At 33.4% G+C, this 18852-nt stretch overlaps 1 protein-coding gene across 5 annotated transcripts; it reads left to right on the top strand.

The window, feature by feature from the left end:
* Positions 1-130: 130 nt before the first annotated feature.
* On the top strand, positions 131-15358 carry LOC125069423 (dual specificity mitogen-activated protein kinase kinase 7-like). Of its 5 annotated transcripts, none has more exons than XR_007119838.1 (16): positions 131-388; positions 1393-1484; positions 1990-2133; positions 2322-2549; positions 2950-3129; positions 3495-3641; positions 4105-4181; positions 4365-4583; positions 4813-4911; positions 5825-5906; positions 6348-6448; positions 6827-6900; positions 7221-7302; positions 7545-7651; positions 9095-9179; positions 11613-11727. XR_007119838.1 is itself a non-coding variant. In XM_047678926.1 (16 exons), the coding sequence occupies exons 1-16, from the start codon at positions 253-255 to the stop codon at positions 12083-12085; spliced, it is 2019 nt and encodes a 672-aa protein (XP_047534882.1). In that variant the 5' UTR covers positions 131-252; the 3' UTR covers positions 12086-15358. The 5 variants fall into 5 exon arrangements, 4 of the variants coding, with proteins under 4 accessions (XP_047534882.1, XP_047534889.1, XP_047534873.1 ...); XM_047678926.1 differs by lacking the exon at positions 9095-9179 and adding an exon at positions 12007-15358 and having other exon boundaries at positions 1396-1484; positions 11550-11724; XM_047678933.1 differs by lacking the exon at positions 9095-9179 and adding an exon at positions 12007-15358 and having other exon boundaries at positions 11613-11724.
* Positions 15359-18852: the final 3494 nt, after the last annotated feature.

Raw genomic sequence — 18852 nt, 5'->3', positions numbered from 1 at the left:
GACAAAAAGTAATATTTTTCAAATTTTGCAGTTCATTACTTATCTGTAAGAATGAATGAAAATTTGACTGAATGATATGCCTAAGATATGAAGATAATAAAAGACTGAATGCAAGATAGACTGATAGAGTTTGATGGAAAAAAGAAATCTTTGGACTGCAGCTTTTTGACTTTAATTTTTGTGTAAATAATTATAATAGATGTTTAGCAATAAGTGTTTAGATGTGATTAGTGAATAATTTTAGTCTTAATAATGTCAAATATTGAAGGTAGATTAAAAGGTTTGCAAGAGCGCTTCGAAAATGAATTGCGTATTCGAAGAGAGGGTCTCCACAATCAAGGTGCACTTGGGGCTCCCAAGACTGGGAATACACGAAGACCTAGACCCCGTAAGTATTTAATATATATACAATAATATAATCGATATTAGTCTTTTAATGTAATTTTGATATTATTAGTGCCAACCATCTATAATCAAAACAAATTGTTTTGCTTAGTTATACCAAGTAATCACCTACGAAAAGGTTATACTAGATGTTGTTAAATTTTACGACTATAATCTGTTAAAATATTCATCCGTTTATCTAGCGTTGAACTTTTATTTTTAAGTTGAAATATATGGTTTGTTAAGAATGTTATTTAAATAACATTCACTTTTCAATTTGTAGAAAAACACAGTTTTATCTTATTCATTTAAATAAATAAATAGGAACGAAAAAAAAATATTTAAATGTCTTAAATTATATGTATAATTGTCACGAATGTTTTTTGATCCCACAATATTTTTTGCATTCTAACAACATTCTCTTTGTATTTATTACATATCAAAAAATATTTCGTCATTTCGAACCTTTTTTCCAATTTTATAATATCGAAATAAAAATCTAGTTATAAGCTAAGCTTAAGAAGTTTTTGATAAAAAATTGTATTTCCAAGAATTCCTGCTTTTAATAATGTGCTATAATATAAATTGTGATCATTGGTTATACTTAAAATTTGCAGAACAGCACAAATCACTCATTCTGAGATATATTCTAAAGACTGCCATCATATTTGGCAGCTTTACTGGCAGTACAAATGTCATCACTTTGCATTGGGAAGGATTTAGTCACATAGAAGCAAATAACAATTTTCTAGCCTTGTGAATTAAAATTGAAATATCCTTCATTCATTCATTACCTGCCACTAGATTTAATATTACATACAAGTCAAGAATACTTTTCATTTCAGATAATTGGCTTTCTGAGAGTTGGTCACCAATGTTTGTTAAATAAACATTGATTTACTACTAAATATTATTTGAATTTGTGTTTCAGTCAATGATATTATGAAGAAATTAATATTAATGATGTTTCTGTTATACATTATATGTAACTATTCTTCTATTGTGCAGCAGCAATGTTTTCCTCAAGAGATATACCACCATTCCCACCAAGATCTCCACAAGCTACGGATACGGAATATAGAATGCGAGAAGTATACAAGGTATAGTAGTTATAATAAATGTTGTTAGTTCTTTTACTAAATATTCTTGTGTTTTTATAATAGATCATGGCTACATAGTCTAATATCAACTTGGGAGCATCAAAGCTGTAATCATTTGATAAATGTAATCATATTTGGTATCTATATTATGTCTAAATGGTAAATAACAATAACTTTGTTAAAAAATAATAACTCTAGAGTCTAGACTTGTTCAAGACTATTTGATAAATTAATTATAGCTTTTCTATTGCCTATTCCACTTACTAGGGGATGAAGCCCAAATAAACATTTCATATAGAATTGACTCAATATCTGAGCTTTGATCTTTGAGAGCTCTGAGAATGAGAGCTTGAATAATCTTGATATTAATTATGAAATTTACCTTTACAAAGTTAGAATGAACAATTTTACAAAGTTAGAATGAAAAATATTTTATAATTTATTAACATTTTAATGCATTATACTTGAAATAGTTCAATAAGTATGTTTTATTTTTGTCTAATAGGTGAGTGGGAAGCTGAATGTTGATGGCATTGAGTACAGGTCTCACATAGATGACCTTCAACAACTTGGTGAACTAGGCAGTGGGACCTGTGGTCATGTAGTAAAGATGTTGCACAAGTCTTCGGGAGCTGTTATTGCAGTCAAGGTGACTATTATTATTACTTAGTATTGTACATATTGGAACAAAACTACTAAAGATAAAATGATCATAGTGTAAAGTTAATCACTTACTTAAAAACATTTCCTTCAGTTCATTTGTTTTTTTAAAATTGCCTTAATAATAATATTTCCTTATATTTTAAGCTTTTTGATGGCATGTATTTTGTGTTTCAGCAAATGCGTCGTTCCGGCAATTCAGAGGAAACTAAACGAATTCTAATGGATCTGGATGTGGTGGTCAGATCACATGACTGTCCTTACATCGTTCGGTGTCTTGGTTGTTTTGTTACCGATGCAGATGTATGGATTTGTATGGAGCTGATGGCATCTTGCTTTGATAAATTGTTGAAGAGGCTAGGAGCGCCCATACCTGAAGCAATACTCGGAAAAGTTACCGTGGCGGTATGCACTTCAACTTTTTAAATTTCATCTGTATTGCAAGAATTTTATTATAATTTCTTCTGGGAAATTTAATAATATTTTATATTTCCATGTGCTTATGTAAGACCTAATTAATTGTTTAAATAAAACCTGTTAATTGACTATATTATATAAGTTTTTACCCAGTTTGTTACAAGGGTAATAAAATGTATTAAGTATAAGCATAAAGAAGTACAAATTGAATTTTGCCAAGTCAATAATAAGCCTATCCGCTGATAAGTTGTCGCCTCTGCCTTTACATAATATTTACGTTTTAATCATAGGGTTTGTAAAGGTGTTGCTAATTAAAGTACAATAACCGATGAATATCTGAGACTTGTATTTAACCAGTAATGGATGTGTCTTGTTATAAATATTTCAGACGGTAAACGCGCTATCGTACCTGAAGGACACGCACGGTGTGATCCACCGCGACGTGAAACCGAGCAACATCCTGCTGGACGAGCGCGGGAACGTCAAGCTGTGCGACTTCGGTATCAGCGGGCGACTCGTGGACTCCAAGGCGAAGACGCGCAGTGCGGGCTGCGCGGCGTACATGGCTGTCAGTTGATAAGTGATATTCACTGTACTATATAAATATAGACAGTTCAGTGATTTCCAAGCTTTTTGCGTCATGCTTGCCTAGAATTTATTTTAAGATCTACATTAATAAAATTATATATGTTTTGGCTTGATCAAAGTTCTCCTACCGTAGCTTGATTCATGTCAAACTAAAGTAAGGCCACTTTAAGTTGTGAATTTGATCAAACATTTTTTTCTTTGGAGCAATTAGCTAGCTAGCTATATGCTATATTATAATTAATTATAATATAACATATAGTGTTATTGATAAGTTAATATAAATCAATTTTTGATGGATCGAAATGCGAAACAATAGCTATATGATTGGATTGTATCTTCTCACAGCCCGAGCGGATAGACCCGCCGGACCCGAGCCGGCCAGACTACGACATCCGAGCGGACGTGTGGTCGCTCGGCATCTCGCTGGTGGAGCTCGCCACCGGGGTCTTCCCCTACAGAGACTGTCAGAACGACTTCGAGGTGCTCACCAGGGTTAGTATTTGACTCTTCTTCAGAAACATGGATAATTTTACTGTATTTTCAATTATAATCAAGCAATTATTTTGCTCAGATTGCGGTAAGCATTAAAGTCACTATGCTTTTTATTTAATTTATTATTTATTTATTATAAGCATTAGTTTCATGTGCTGTATGAAGTACAGACCCATAAAAACAAAAATTTCTAGTTTAAAGAGATAGTGAGTCAGTGTACTAGGTTCATTATATAATAGATCTTTGGTTTTGTGTCATTTATGGTGCGGGAAGTAATTTATATTCCTTTAAACAGTGCCGGTATCTATGAAAGGTGACCTCTTACCATCAAAAATCCCATTTGCTCATTTCCTAAATTGATTAATAAATAAGTTACTTTTTCATTATAGAAAATTTGCTTGTAAATGAAATATGATTACGGTGGATTAAATAAATGTTTAAACATTAGTCATTTTCCTTTTAGGTAATAGCAGATGACCCGCCACAGTTACCAGAGGATACAGAATTTACTCCTGAGTTCAAATCTTTTGTATCCCAATGGTAAGACTGGACGCTATTATTAAAGTTCCAAAAATCTGATAAAGTTTTTTTTCTATTATATTTTTTTATTTTATTAGTGTTTTTTTGGTAACAAATTTTAAATTAAAACACGAGACAATCAATCGTTTATGCAAATATTAATATTATATTTCTCAAGTCTATATTAATCAATATCGATTCCAGCCTAACGAAAAACTACCGTCAGCGGCCGAAGTACGTAAAGCTGCTGGAGCACCCGTTCGTGGTGAAGTCGGCGCGAAACTCGGTGTCGGTGGGCGCGTGGTACGCGTCGCTGTCGGTGCCGCCGCGCACGTACGACGCGCCGCCGACGCCGCAGCCCGTGCGCAACTACGTCACGGCCTCGCACTGGACGCCCGACCAGGCCACGCCCACTCCTGCGCGGTGAGCAGCTGGAATTCATTATTTCGATGTTGATAGAGACATTGCTAGCAACTAGGAGTGACATATTTCACTGCGACGCTACTAAGGAAACTTGTTTTAAGACATTAGGCTTTATAATTTATTTCTTCAGAATCTTTGTCAAGTGTATATTTCAACTCTTAATTATTCTTATGTTCGTCTCGAACACTGCAGTCGTGTTAGAAATCTAATATATTTTGTCGGCCGTTAGGGCTTGGTGGGCGACTCCAGCGAACCCGGGTGGAAGCAGTTCGCAACCTGCGAGCCTCGAAGCCGACCTGTCGAACCACTCGCCATACCCGAGACGCAGGTATTTATTTATTTATTTATTTATTTATTTATTTATTATGTTTTGCTAGCGGATGTTACATAAATTACACACCAATGAAATCATGTACAAAATAAGATACATTATGTACACCCATTCAAAAGCAAAAACTGCATGCATAGCGTTCTTGCTCCGATTACAATTATATAATTAAATATTAAAGTGCTTGATTAACATTAAGTAACAATATTTCGACATTGAAAGGAGAGAAAAAAAAAAAAAGAAAAGTAAAGAACAGAAATAACAAAAACCACATTACAAAGTACTATAAGTTTACATATTTACATTTATATGCTATTGTAACATTCTTTCTGTAATAACTTTACGGAAAGTCTTAGGTGAGTCCGTACTGATATCGAGCAAATCACTAAGCCCATTGTATAGTTTACACAAACGTGGTAGTATTGAGTTTTGAGCAAAAACAGTTCTGCAGAGAGGTGGTACTAACAGCGTAATAGGTTTTCGAGGATATCTGTAAGGCACCCTGAAATTTAATTTAGAGAGTAAGCTTGAGCAATCAATTTTATTATGAAGTAGTTTATATAGAAACGTAAGGTCCAGTAAGTCTCTTCTTTGTTCTAAGCTAATCATTTTAAAATATTTTAGTCTATTTTTATAGGATGTCATAGATTTCTGAATTCTAGCTTGATAGGAAATATGCCATAAAAACCTTTTTTGAATACGTTCAAGTCAGGTATTATATTATATGCTCAGTGAAATACATTAAAATGTAAAAATTTAACTTCGTAAATTACGATTTGAAACTGCTTGTAAAAGCAGTAAAAGTGTAATTTAATTATTTTTATGATACACTCAAATGCCAAACAAAACGTTTTCACTGAGGCGTTCTGAATTGGTCTTATTAATTTATAAACATGTGAGTCTCGCTGCGCAGGACGATCGACGCGTGCGCGTCCCCCCCGCCCGCGCCCGCGCGCCGCGTGTCGGCCGACACCCGCTGGCGCGCCTCGCCCGCCGTGCGTACTCCTTGTATAGCTTCAGCACCGAGCACGAGATTAATCCTACACACTAATACTGCATATGAAAAATTTGTGTCGCTTACGCGAATTTGGACCTGTGACCTTCGGTTAAATTCTCTGGGTCTCGGTTGCCATTTGAATTGGACTATAAACCTTCTTAGGTACCCTTTATGGCGATGCCGAAGGGAGGTTAGGATTATATATGTATGTATGTATGGTCATCCGTTGACGCAAACCTACTAAACTACCTATTATAATTCGACAAATGAGTTATCGTTAGAAGTGCTTAGGCTTTGTATGTTTTTCTTTAAATAGAGATTAATTATAAGCTATTATTTTCGAGATATTTTACTGAGAGAGAAGGTTTAATACTATATAATGACCATTCAATTTAAGAATAATTTTAAATACATTTTATCCGTAATATTTTTCCTACAGAGTTCGGGAAACACGAGCCCTATAGTATTACAAAGATTCTATCACCAAAGTCAACAACGGAAGTCCAGAGTGGACTTGCATTCGACGCCGAGACATCGGAGGTGAGTGATATTTATTTTCGTATATTATTTTACAGCTGAAACAATATGCGGGCTCTTCTAACGAGTGATGATTATTAAAGATCATTAGAGGCAAACATGTGCTATGAATTCCGTTTAGAGCACATGTTTTGCGTTAGAGTTAGTGTCGTTAGTCGTAGAGCATATTGTACATATTTAATTGAACTGCATATGGGTACAGGATACTTTATGGTATGATTTTAGCAATGCTATTTACTTAATTATTTCCACAATATTCCGAACATTGTGTAAAATATTCGATCTTTTGATAATTAATAATCAAGTATGATGCATCTACCCTAAAAAAAAGTTTTTTTTTTTAATTTTTTGAATGAATGGAATCAATTAATGTGTCTCCAGCCTCAGTCGCGAGCACAGCACGGGTCGTTCGCCCGAACCGCCTCCGAGGACCAGACATCTGCTTACGCATGAAGGTACCACCGTCATATATTACCACTCGAATAAGCATCAGAAACATTTTATGAATGTTATAAGCACTTGCTGTGTGTATATATATCTACAAAATGGTTACTACTCACGTGTAATAAATAATTTAAGGCGTGTATTGATAGATCATTTGTAAATGTTAATGTATATATTTAAAGAAAAAACGGTTGATAAGAAACATTGGCAGGGGGTGGGGGTTTTAACAATAAACAAACCTTAGATTTTCTCTTATTTTTAATTCTCTTTATTTTGAAGAGGAACAAATATAAGAGTAATAAACGTGTTAATCCTGAAATTGATTTTCCAGCTAACGGTACCATGGAACTCGAGCCGCCGCCGCTCCACGACCGGTTACTCCCGCCCTCACCTTTACTGCTGAGCAATGATAGGTGAGTACCTCAACAGTATCCTCTTATACTTAAAATACCTCATACACACGACTATTTTAACTTAGAAAATAGTTGTGAAGAGTAGTGATTTATAATATGCGTAAAATACCGCCGATTTGATGGACCGCCCCGAAGTTGGTTCTGTAAGACGGTTCAGGCACGCATAGTAACGCCAGGAGAGGTCACGCGGTGACGGAGCTGTGACACTGTGACAGTAGTGCTCATAAGCCGGCGTGTGGCAGGCTGTCGGAGGGGCGCAGCCAGAGCCTGACGCGCGCGGAGCTGCGCAACGGGTACCGCGCCGACGCGCCGCCCGCCGCGCCCTCCAAGCTGCTGCACGACGACCAGGGTGAGTGCCGCGCCGACAGGGACTGCCACTTCAGCAGTGGAGTAGCACACCTTATGAAATATACGCTCCTATGTACACTGGTGATCTACATATAACGAGTTAGTTACGATGACTTGTCCCCTGCTCTGTTCAGACACTAGAGAGTTACACGTCACATACATTATCCTATTCTTAAACTTATACAGACGCTCCGATAGATTGCTATTATATACTATATACAGACACAGATACATGTGTTATTTCTGAGTACATAATATCCATATATATATATATATATATAATCCAAGTGTTCTAAAACATTAATGAACGTTAGAATTCAAATGGACGAGTACAGTGAGCACTAACACTCAATATACGTGTTTGTTTATCCAGCCGTGCGGAGCTACGTCACCAATAAAAGTAATATATTATATTTACGCTTTCTATATCATAATGGTTTAGCAAAAAATATATATTAAAACTCCATTAAGCATGTCCAATAAAGGGTTTACTACAGTAGTTTCATTAAAATTAACATTTAATGTTAAATAAATGTCCTTAGTTCTTGCCGAATGATGGAATGATTTTTATTAAAATTCATATCAACAGAAGTACTTCATATATAAAATACATTTTTATTTTTAGAAGTGTTCAAGTATCGCGTATTGTCATTAATATTTCTTATCTCTAGTATAAATAATAATATTAGAATAACACACAAGACAAAGATCTATTCACTCACGCAGGCGCGCTCCTCCACGTTAAATAAATGGCGTGCATTAGTATGACTGAGTGACGCTCGTGCTCACGAGACGTCTTCGTGTGCGTGAAGGAACTAAGAGTATGGACAGCAAAAAAAATACAAATTAGATTATTTGTGTTTAGTTCATTTTATTACTTCGCCGATAATTGAACGTTGGAGGGACGCGCCTTCGATCTATACATGTTGATCATATTCGTTAAACAAAAACATAACTTAGTAAACCACATTTTTTTCTAAAAATAACATTACCTTTATAATAATTTGATTACTTCATATCATACTTATCCTTTTTTTTTTTAAATGATTTTGGTAAAATTTCAAGTTCGATTTTGAAAGCAACGTTTGTATACGTAACGTTTTAAATTTAAAGTTTCACGGATACTGAAACGCACACGATCCGTTTTGTAATTGTTCAAGAGTTCTCAGCTAAAAGTAACGTTATTTTAGTGAAAGTGATGCTGAGTCAACAGTAGCATTCCCTGAATTAAACTACGTGACAGAAATTGAATTCATTCTACTTATCACGCGTTTGATCGATCGAGTACAATAATTTCAGCATCATTAGAAAAATAACGTTATTTTGGCTTGTTGATTGGTTAATAACGATGTCTCACTAGTGTCTTGCAATCGGACAAATTATATATTTTTAATTTGTTTCTATGTTCTTTTACATGTTTTATGTATATTTTTTCGGAGGGCAGCCAGCCTATAAGAGACGTGTAACTAATTGGTGTAACAAAATGCTGCGCTTGCCACTCTACGCCATTTTGTTTATGGGAAATGATTGTATGTACCTAAAATATATGTACACTCAGAAATCTATTCAAAATTTGTTCATAATTGTTGTGGGTCTTGTTTGAATATTGGTTTAATTGCACAATTGGCTTTAAAAGATATATATACGTCGGAATTTTTAATTCAAATATTTTATTTTTATTTTAATACAAATACTCTGTTGTTATTATTTTTGTATTTATCACACATCCGCAGTTATCTCCGATCACTTCGAGTGTATTATTTCAGACATACCATATACTATAAGTGTACATAGATATACGAACTAGTCCCCATACAATCAATTCGCCATTACCATCTTCACATATGTCCGTTTCACGGTATCCTATCATTGTGTTTATGTTAATAGGGCTAGGATACAGATGAAATGATCGCTTAGTGCTTCGCGGTTACGCTTACGCCATATTAAACAATTACAATATGGCTGAAACTTATATTAATAATAATTCAAACGTACACACCGAGGTTGGCGGACTGCTAAGAGATTCTTATATAAAAAAGCTATTTATGTTTTATTACTAAATAAACCGTTAGTTTTCCTGATACTGTTATTAAATATTCCGGTTTCGCTAACGATAGTTTTCGAGGAATGCTCGACAAGTTGGTGACGTGATTTCGACACGTCCGCTCTCTGATGACCATATATTCAACAATTTACTCATTGGTCGGGCTTTTTCTGCAATCCCATCTGGGTAGCTACTGCCACTCATCACATATTCTACCGCCAAACAATAATACTCGGTATTGTTGTGTTTCTGTTTAAGGTTAAGTGAGCCAGTGTAACTGCGGCCGCAAGGGACATAACATCTTAGTTCCTAAGATTGTTAGTGTAGTACTAATGTAAGGGATTGGTAATATTTCTTACCATTTACCATTAGGTAGCCATTTTCTAGCCTATCCTATATTTGAAATATATAAAATACCAAAAAATGTCGAACGTTCGTCGATAAATAATGTGGAATTGGAATATTTAATAATTATATCTACGTAATGTAATGTTCGGTAAATATTTAGTACAAGAGGCTAGTACTGTAAGCTAACTAACACCGCTTAAGATACTTATTGCTAAATAAATGTATCGTTCTTGTCCACGATCTCCCGAACGTCGTGACGGACCGGCAACATTTGCTCACCCGCATCGCACGTTGCCGTTCCCTTACAGCGATTCGAACCGTTTCTGCTATCTGAGGACTATGTATTTTCAAAATATCTGTGTAAATTGTTGTATTTTTGTTGTGCACGAGTATTTGAATTTATAAATGTCACAAGTATTGTTCTACTTGTTGTATAATGTAGGCCATTCCAATCGCAGGAGGAGTAAAGTCGAGTAATATATTTTACATAATCTGTGGTATTAATTTTGGACTCGTGAAAAGAATGGCGTGTGAATGTCGGCGAAGTTGTTATTCGAAATTTGAAAGTCGATTATAAGTAGTATATCGATCAAGACCTGTCTGATTGTGTTTGCGTATTGGAATATGTGAATGTAAGGTTTGCGTACCTTTACTCCTCGTGTGATCGGAACAAGCAAGAAAGTATTTCGATGTAAGATTCAAATACTCGTGTCCTCATCTCCTGTGCTTTGCCGCTGTCACGCCCCACATCGCCTGCCATCTGCTCTATCACATGCCTCGCCACACTAAACACGACCTTAACACCTAGCTAATAACGCCCGCTACTGTACAGCAAGGGATGCTTCGGGTTACGCTTACTCTATCTCACTATGTGGACGTTTAGAAATCGCTCGATCCGTTTGTTTACGTTTCATTCATTACATAAATCAAGTTCTTGTTAGGTAATATTTGAATTATTTTTTTATTTAATTAAATGTATGGTAGAGTCTTCAAATCCCTAGTTTTTTTTTACTTACGTTGGTATATTGGCTCAAGTGTAAACGAACGGGTCGAAAATTGTAATGTCCTAAAGACCCAAGTGTAATAGCGTGGTGTGGGTAAATGTTGCCATCATTTCATGACCCGGATCACGGCTTCGCTCATCGCTCAGTAACAGTAGCCAGGCATTTGGTACGGCACCGGGAGCTCTTTGGTTCGATTTGTAATTAAAGTGCTGTTCAGATTACAAATAATATCTAAAAGCAAGTGCGAGTCCATAAGTGCTGTCATATATATATAAAAAAACTCACTTTATACTCGGAGTCACCGCAAAGCTCTTTCAAATCGCTCTCTTATTTATTCAACATAATAATAAGATTAATCTTTCCGAACAAAAAACGCACTTTAAAGGAAATATATTTAAAGATTTCTTTTTAAAACATAAATATTTCGACATTTAAAAGAAAAAAACGTAGACACGGGAAAGAGCATAGCAAAAATGGAAAAGAACCAAAGAGGTCCCCAGTAGAGAGTGGGCAGCGGGCGTGCGTGCGGGTGCGCGGGACGGCGCCTATAGCGGTCGCTGACGTAGGCTGGCTGCACTCGCTCGCGGGGCTGGTGAAGCGCCGCCTCAGCGGGTACGTCAAGTGGCATCACGTTGCAGCGCGCCGCGAGCCCCTGCACGCCGCCGTCGCGCACCACAAGTGAGTCCCTCTGTCCCTGGCCGCCTTGCGTGCCGCCTCGGGAGACTTACCATCAGATGGCACATTTGCCCGTCCGCCTACCTATATCATAAAAAAATGTAACTTGGATCCCGTTGGCGGTACAGATGTCTCGAAAGACTATATTCTGCATATACCTCTTAAACAATAGTAGTAAATTACATTTTTATAATTATCATTTCCAACTTTTTCAAGATTATATCCCAAGACGACCATATTCGAATAAAAAAAGGTATTATATGATCGTTATAACGTGGTGTGTAGGTGGGCCACCAGCGAGAGTTGGAGCGTGCCGGCGTCCCCCCTGCCGCCGCGCGCGCCCCCGCCGCGCCCCGCCGACTAGCGGAGCCGCCCCTCGCCCCCCCGCCCCCGCCCGCCGCCTCCACCGCGCCGCGACTATACAGACCCGTACGATGTTATTAGACTACATGTTTGTAACTGTTTCGCCCTCAAGTTACGTACACTTGTTATTGTACAATAGACTTTCCAAATTTATCTTTTTATATGCCGGGTAATCAACCCTTTTTTTATTTTTGTTCTTAAACTTCACGCAGGCTGGGTGAGTGATTCGTTGCAGCGATGAGATATTGTACAAAATGATATATTTAAATTTTTTTATGATTAAGTTTCGAATAGAGAATTATAAAAATATATATTTAATTAATTCTTCTTAGAGAGTATTTACATATTTACGACAGGAAAAGAGACTAATTATTTATTATATTAATTTATAATCATTGTTATAACTTGACAATTATTAATATGAACGACAAATTTAGTATACCACTCCCTTTAATAATCCAATTACATAAATACGTCATTTCTACTCAAATATGTCGTTTCCCAGACATATTTATTTAAAAATGGCAGTGTATTTTTAAATCATAGACAGACATTCGTATGGCAAATGGCGGTATGGTATTATTGTCTTTGTTGATTTCATCACGTTTTTCATTTGTTTACAATTCTCTATTCAAACTTAAACAATAATATTAACAGATGCTAAAATAGATATTGAGAATATTGTATAAATGAGTTGCATATACGTTAAACTCGAAATAGATCTAGCGCAGTAGTAACACCAAAAAGTACGTTCGAGTCATGAATTGTGTAAATATTATATTTAAGGTTTGCGAATAATTATTATCGAAGCGAGATTTTTAGGTACAATTGTGTATATTTATCGGAATTGTGTATTATGCGCTTTACACGACGGTAATAAAGGTCGTTTTAGAGTGTACGATAGTTGTAGGTGTATCTGCTTGGTTTCGTAGCCGCGGTCGGTGACGCCACAGTTTGTTTATCTAGATTTAATGGTGAAGACAATAACGATTGCTTTAACTTTAAAATTTTATTCAATGACAAGTGTGTAAATGTTGAAGTGAAATCGTTAATCTATATTATTAAATTTGCAATTACTTAAAGACAATAATGGAAATTTTAAATGTACTCATTAATCACGTTATGTGACTATATAAAAACGAACTTAAATCAAGTAATAGGAACTGTCAAGTTTTTTTTTTGATTCTTTATTTCACAAGTTTAATTAAACCGGTTCGGAATATATTCTACTTAGAAAAAAAATAGCTTTATAGAATTGTGAAAATCGATACTTTTCTTTACAATATTGTCATTATGTATCTATAGAATGTATCGAGATGTGTAAATCTTTACGTCAATTTATCGAACTTTAAACTAATTATGATTCGCCAATCGAAGATCGAAGGAGAATGCGAAAAAATCTACTTAGTAATTTTAATTATTATTACTTAAAAACTCTCAGAAGTATCTTTGCTGCTGACCCTACTCATCTCGCTGGCAGGTCGTATCGTTAGTACATTTATAGTGTAGTTTTTTCTTTATAATTTGACAGGTTTATAATATTCGCGATTCACACGAGAGATACACTATATTTTAGAGATAGTGTTTAACAATTTCATACAGGATTTTGAAAGCACGCCTTATGTAAATAAATATGTTTTATATTTGTACAGTAACGATTGCTGCGACATGTTATCTTCGATCTTCGATCTTCGATTGCCGTTGATAATAATTAGACTCCGACCGTGGCAAATAATGGCAGATTCACACTAGATTGACTTGTCTTGTCTTATCGTCAGTGTGTACAAATTAGTTATAAATCTACACTAATATTATAAATGCGTCTTGCACTTTCACGGTCAAAACACTGAGCCGAATTTGATGAAATTTTGTGTGAAGTTAGAGTTCCAAAGATGGACATATGCTATTTTTTATGCCAACAGCTGACGACCAACCCCTAGTTTTGTATAAAATAGTGCATACTACGCTGTCTCTCACACATGTCAGTGTAGTGTGAATCTACCCCAATTCCTATTCGATTATGAGATGGTTGAAAAACAAATCAATGTAAATATCGTGTATTATATTGATAAGTGACGACATATTTAAGCGCAGTTTTATTTTATAGACGTTTAATAGAATTTTATATATAAGTTCTCTTAATAAATAGCACAATGTATATTTACGGCTTTCTTCTGTTTCGTATATTAGTTTGTACACGCAATTTTTACCAAATATGTAATTAATATTTTATTTCAGATTTTCTATTGCTACGAATATAGAATAATACCTTACCATAGAGTAAATTTGTCTATTATAGGTTTGTTTTACATATATGCTAATATTTGTTATTTTCTTAATTTTTAGTGATATATTTATGAAAAAAATGTTTTGAAAATATCATCGATACAATTTGAATTTTCTCTATGGTAAGATGTAATAATTAAGTAAACAGATAATTGTCTATGTTTTTTTTCATCTTTCATTATATCGGTTATTTATAAATCATAGTAATATAACAGAATGTTTCAATGAGTTTTGTCATGTTTTAGATTAAAATATAAAATTAAAATATCATTTAATTCTTTATAATTTAATTTTTATTTTTTTATTTTATGAAAAACTGACTCCAAATATAAAATAAAAATATATCAAACACAATATTGACTAAATAAAAAATGACAGGAACAGAAGAGAAAAAAACTCATTCAGTACATTCTTGATGAAGTATTTATTTTTTGTATTTTCATTATTTTAACTGCCAGTGGACTTTTCGTCAAAGGCCGAATTAAAACTACATTATATGTAAAATAATGAACTCATTTAAATTAGTTTAGTTGTCGCAAGCTTCGATATCAGTTTTAATATTTGAGAATGTATTTCTTTTATAGAAACATTATAGTAGCTAATGTTAAATTATCTATTCATTAAAAAAAAGTACAGATAAACCAAAAGAGCCAACAACGTAAAAATATTTGATTATCTGTGTTCGTAAAGTTATATTTAAAAAGGCAAAAAGTGTCACCTGAGCTTGCGATGATTAGAAATTATTCGATATTTGAAAAATATAATTGGAAGCGAATATGAAATATTATTTAATTATAGTTAAGATGAGGCAATCGTTTCTTGTGTAGCTTAAATTACACCAAACCCCGCCCCTAGTCCGCGCGACGCTGCGCGCTCTCGTTACGAGACTAAAATTAAATTTATTTAATAAAGCGACGATTTATTTTCCTTTGTAATTATTGCGATTATTATGTTAAAGTGTATTGTAATAAATGCGGATCAAGTTGTATGATTTGTTTTATTATCTGATTTCATTTACTCTATACATTCATGCCTTGCGCGTTTGACGGATGTGCTTCATGTGCTCGACATAAATCCCATTAGCTCCTGCAGGTTGACATGGGCGGCTTTATTCGACTCTGCCGGAAGCGGAACCACAATATCTTCTATTTATGTTATTAATATATACATATACACAAAATAATTTAATAATTACTATTATTGATATAAGTGTTCCCCAATTTTAATATCAACCAATCGATAATTCAGAATATTTCCTAAGTTATATAATAGTAAACGATCATTGGGAGACCAATTTTCGATTATATTTTCGATATTTCTAGTTTCATTTGATAATATTTTCTCAATTTTTCTTTAGTTGAGTTATACATACTTTAATTACTTAAGTTCTATCAAATTTCATCCCGAATTTCTCATCGACTTGTATAATGTAATAAAATAAAAAAAAAACGTTACGAGTTTAAAAAATATACAATTAAAAGAAAGAAGAATAAAGGAAAAGACATTTGATTAAAATAAAATAACTTTATTGATAATCTTTGTACAATATTTGTGTTTACTAATTAACAAGCTAAATACTACGGAAAGGATGTGGCATTTAATATATAGAGTATAACAAAATTACAAAAAAAAAATACAATATACATCGTTGAATAAATAATTAATATTCTATTTTAAATTAGTAACATAGACGGCAACTTCGGTAACATAACTTACATAAGTACTCTTATTTAAAACGGTTTTTTTTTGTTAGAACTTAACGAACTCACGCGTCACCTACGGACGAATCAGTGTTGTACTCCTTTCGACGTCATTGTCAACACTTGAACATTCGTCCGTTTCAAACTAATACGGATTTACTTATAGATGTTGCTTTGGGATTGTTGTCTTATGTCAAAAGTTACGTCAATGATTAACTAAATACCCCCAAAGCAACGTTTATAAGTAAGGCGGTTAGTTTATAATTGGCAACACATACAGTCCAGATAAAACCTAAATGCGCCTTGAGATTATTTTATTTATTTTTAATTAGTTTGAAATATGTGTAAAATTCAATCATACAGAATAAATTATAGCGTCATTTAATATAAGATGTATCGCATCTTCGGCGTTCCAAGAACCTTGGTATTACAGTATATATTTTGTCTTTTAAAGTATTAAAACGAGCTCGGTGAAAATCCTTATGTAGGTGTGTCAGAAGTTAAAACAAGGATGGATAAGTGTTCTTCAACGATTGCTAATATGTTAATTGTTCTATTAAAACCGACCTCGTATCATATTCATTTAAAGTATATATTAATTATAAAACACTAAATGGAAATTATCCTTCTTTATTTTTTTTTTAATTAATGGCGAAAGAACACTAGCACCTTAATTTTCCTCCCATTGTTGGTTTCTCTTCCTGGGGATCTTCAAATACTGTTCTGCGCAATTTCAGGGACGCGTTTAAGCTTTATGGTAACTGTATGCACAATTATTTCTAATAACATGGCAAGTTAAAAAATACAAATTTTTATTAATCAAGTTTAAAAACAAATAGTTATTCTTATATGCCAATATTATAATTAGGCGTCATTAGTTGTGTCGACATCGATTTTTAAAGATTACCTTAAATTAAACTTTCCCTTAATCACAGAATTACGATAGAGATTTTTTTAAATAACTTATAATGTTACTATCGAGTACTTTGTACGAAAAAAATTGACTGAATTATATTTTAGACTTTATAATATCGCTATATAAATAACATATCTATCCTTTGAACTACTATAATTTAAAAATGATAAAATTCTTATAGAAGCGACAATGTTTTTTTCCTTACATTTATTCACTCTAGTATAAGATATAAATGGACTGAGGGATGAACATAATCTTTCAAAATCAAATACGAAAATTGAAATAGTATCAAAAAATGCCAAATTGGCGAGTTTAAGTCCGCACTAGCACCACTGAATTCTCAAGTTTAATTTTTACCTATTTATAATTTATCTCGTGCTCGGTGGTGAAGGAAATCATCGAGAGGAAACTTGCTTGCGTTGAATGAAAATTTGCTACATGTGTGTCCAGTAGCACGGTGAAGTTAGCTCCTAACCATTTCCTCAAGCGTACTTTTTGAATTTTACTTTTTCACCAAAGGACATGAAATAATCTTTAATTCAACACCTGAAGATTCAATTTCAATTAAAATGATCTTGAGTTTTTTTAAATATAGTGTTGGCATTGTTAAAGGCAAAGCAAAGTAGTAAATAAACAATCTAAGCTAACCAGATAAGTTCTGGTAGCAGTAAAATTAATATTTCCTTAGTTTTTAAAATTTTTGAAAATTTCACTACTTGAAGTACCAAATACAAACGCTGTATCTCAAAGTCCATTTAAATCTTAGATAAATTTAAATTATTGCTTACCTATAACAATTGTTTAGGGGAATTAGTTAAACAATACCCTTTCTTTCGAATGTCAAATCAAATCAAAATGTCAGAATTAGAGAATACAAGTTTAACTAAACACGCAGTTAACAGCGTTTATAAGCAAAGCCGTATGAATATATAAGTTAAAGAAAAACAATAAAAATCAATAACTTTGATTTAAAAAATAACTTAATTAAAATAACAACCAATTTTAACAGCCTCCAATTGTCTTGCCAATACTTTAATATATTTGGACAATTTGTTTTACATTTTTCAATAATAAATTATATTAAAATTCAATTTATTTATCTGACTAGCAAACATCAGTCATGTATATGAGTTTGTTTGGTATTTTCAAAGTAAAATATAACGTACTAGGCATTACCGAAATCGGCTAATATTTTTTTTTACACTTTCGACATATAAATTAAATGAATACTAGTCTTTTTGCCTAATGTATCAATACCTTGTACCATAACACATTAAACAAAAAAGTGGGCGCATTCGCCTGTCACAGCGGTTTGGGTTTATTTTTGGCGCGAAGTTTAGGTGCTTCGGACATAAAATTTCTGAGGCACAGAAAATATGCTTTGTTATTATGAAGTCAGATAAATATTACTATCTTTTTTTTTAAGTCATTTTCACTTCTGGTCGGTAAGACTAGTATATCAATTGTCAAATCTATCATATCTTAAATGTCTTTATGACTAAAAGCATAATTTATTTGTAAATGTTAATATTTTATAAAACAAATACTTTGATGTCTATTCTATTGTAAACAATCTCTTATCTAATTAAATAGGAATAAGTATATTGACAAATAATATTACCTATCTCTGTCACACGTGTGACGTTAAAAGATATAATTACATATTTAAATATTGTGTAACACTAATAACACCAAACAAAACTTTTCATATTTACCGTATAAGTTGCCAGTAATAAATATAATAAAATATAGTTTTTTTTTAAGTGATTATTGCTATTTTTAGTTGTTCACTCATAATTATTATTATAAAGTTATGAGTAATATCAGAGTTTTGTTCAACTAACGAAATTTGTTATACAAATTCTA

Source organism: Vanessa atalanta, chromosome 2 (assembly GCF_905147765.1).
Source record: "Vanessa atalanta chromosome 2, ilVanAtal1.2, whole genome shotgun sequence".
Classification (NCBI taxonomy): domain Eukaryota; kingdom Metazoa; phylum Arthropoda; class Insecta; order Lepidoptera; family Nymphalidae; genus Vanessa; species Vanessa atalanta.
Note: the sequence above shows the minus strand (reverse complement) of the source record. Positions and strands in the feature narration are given on the sequence as shown.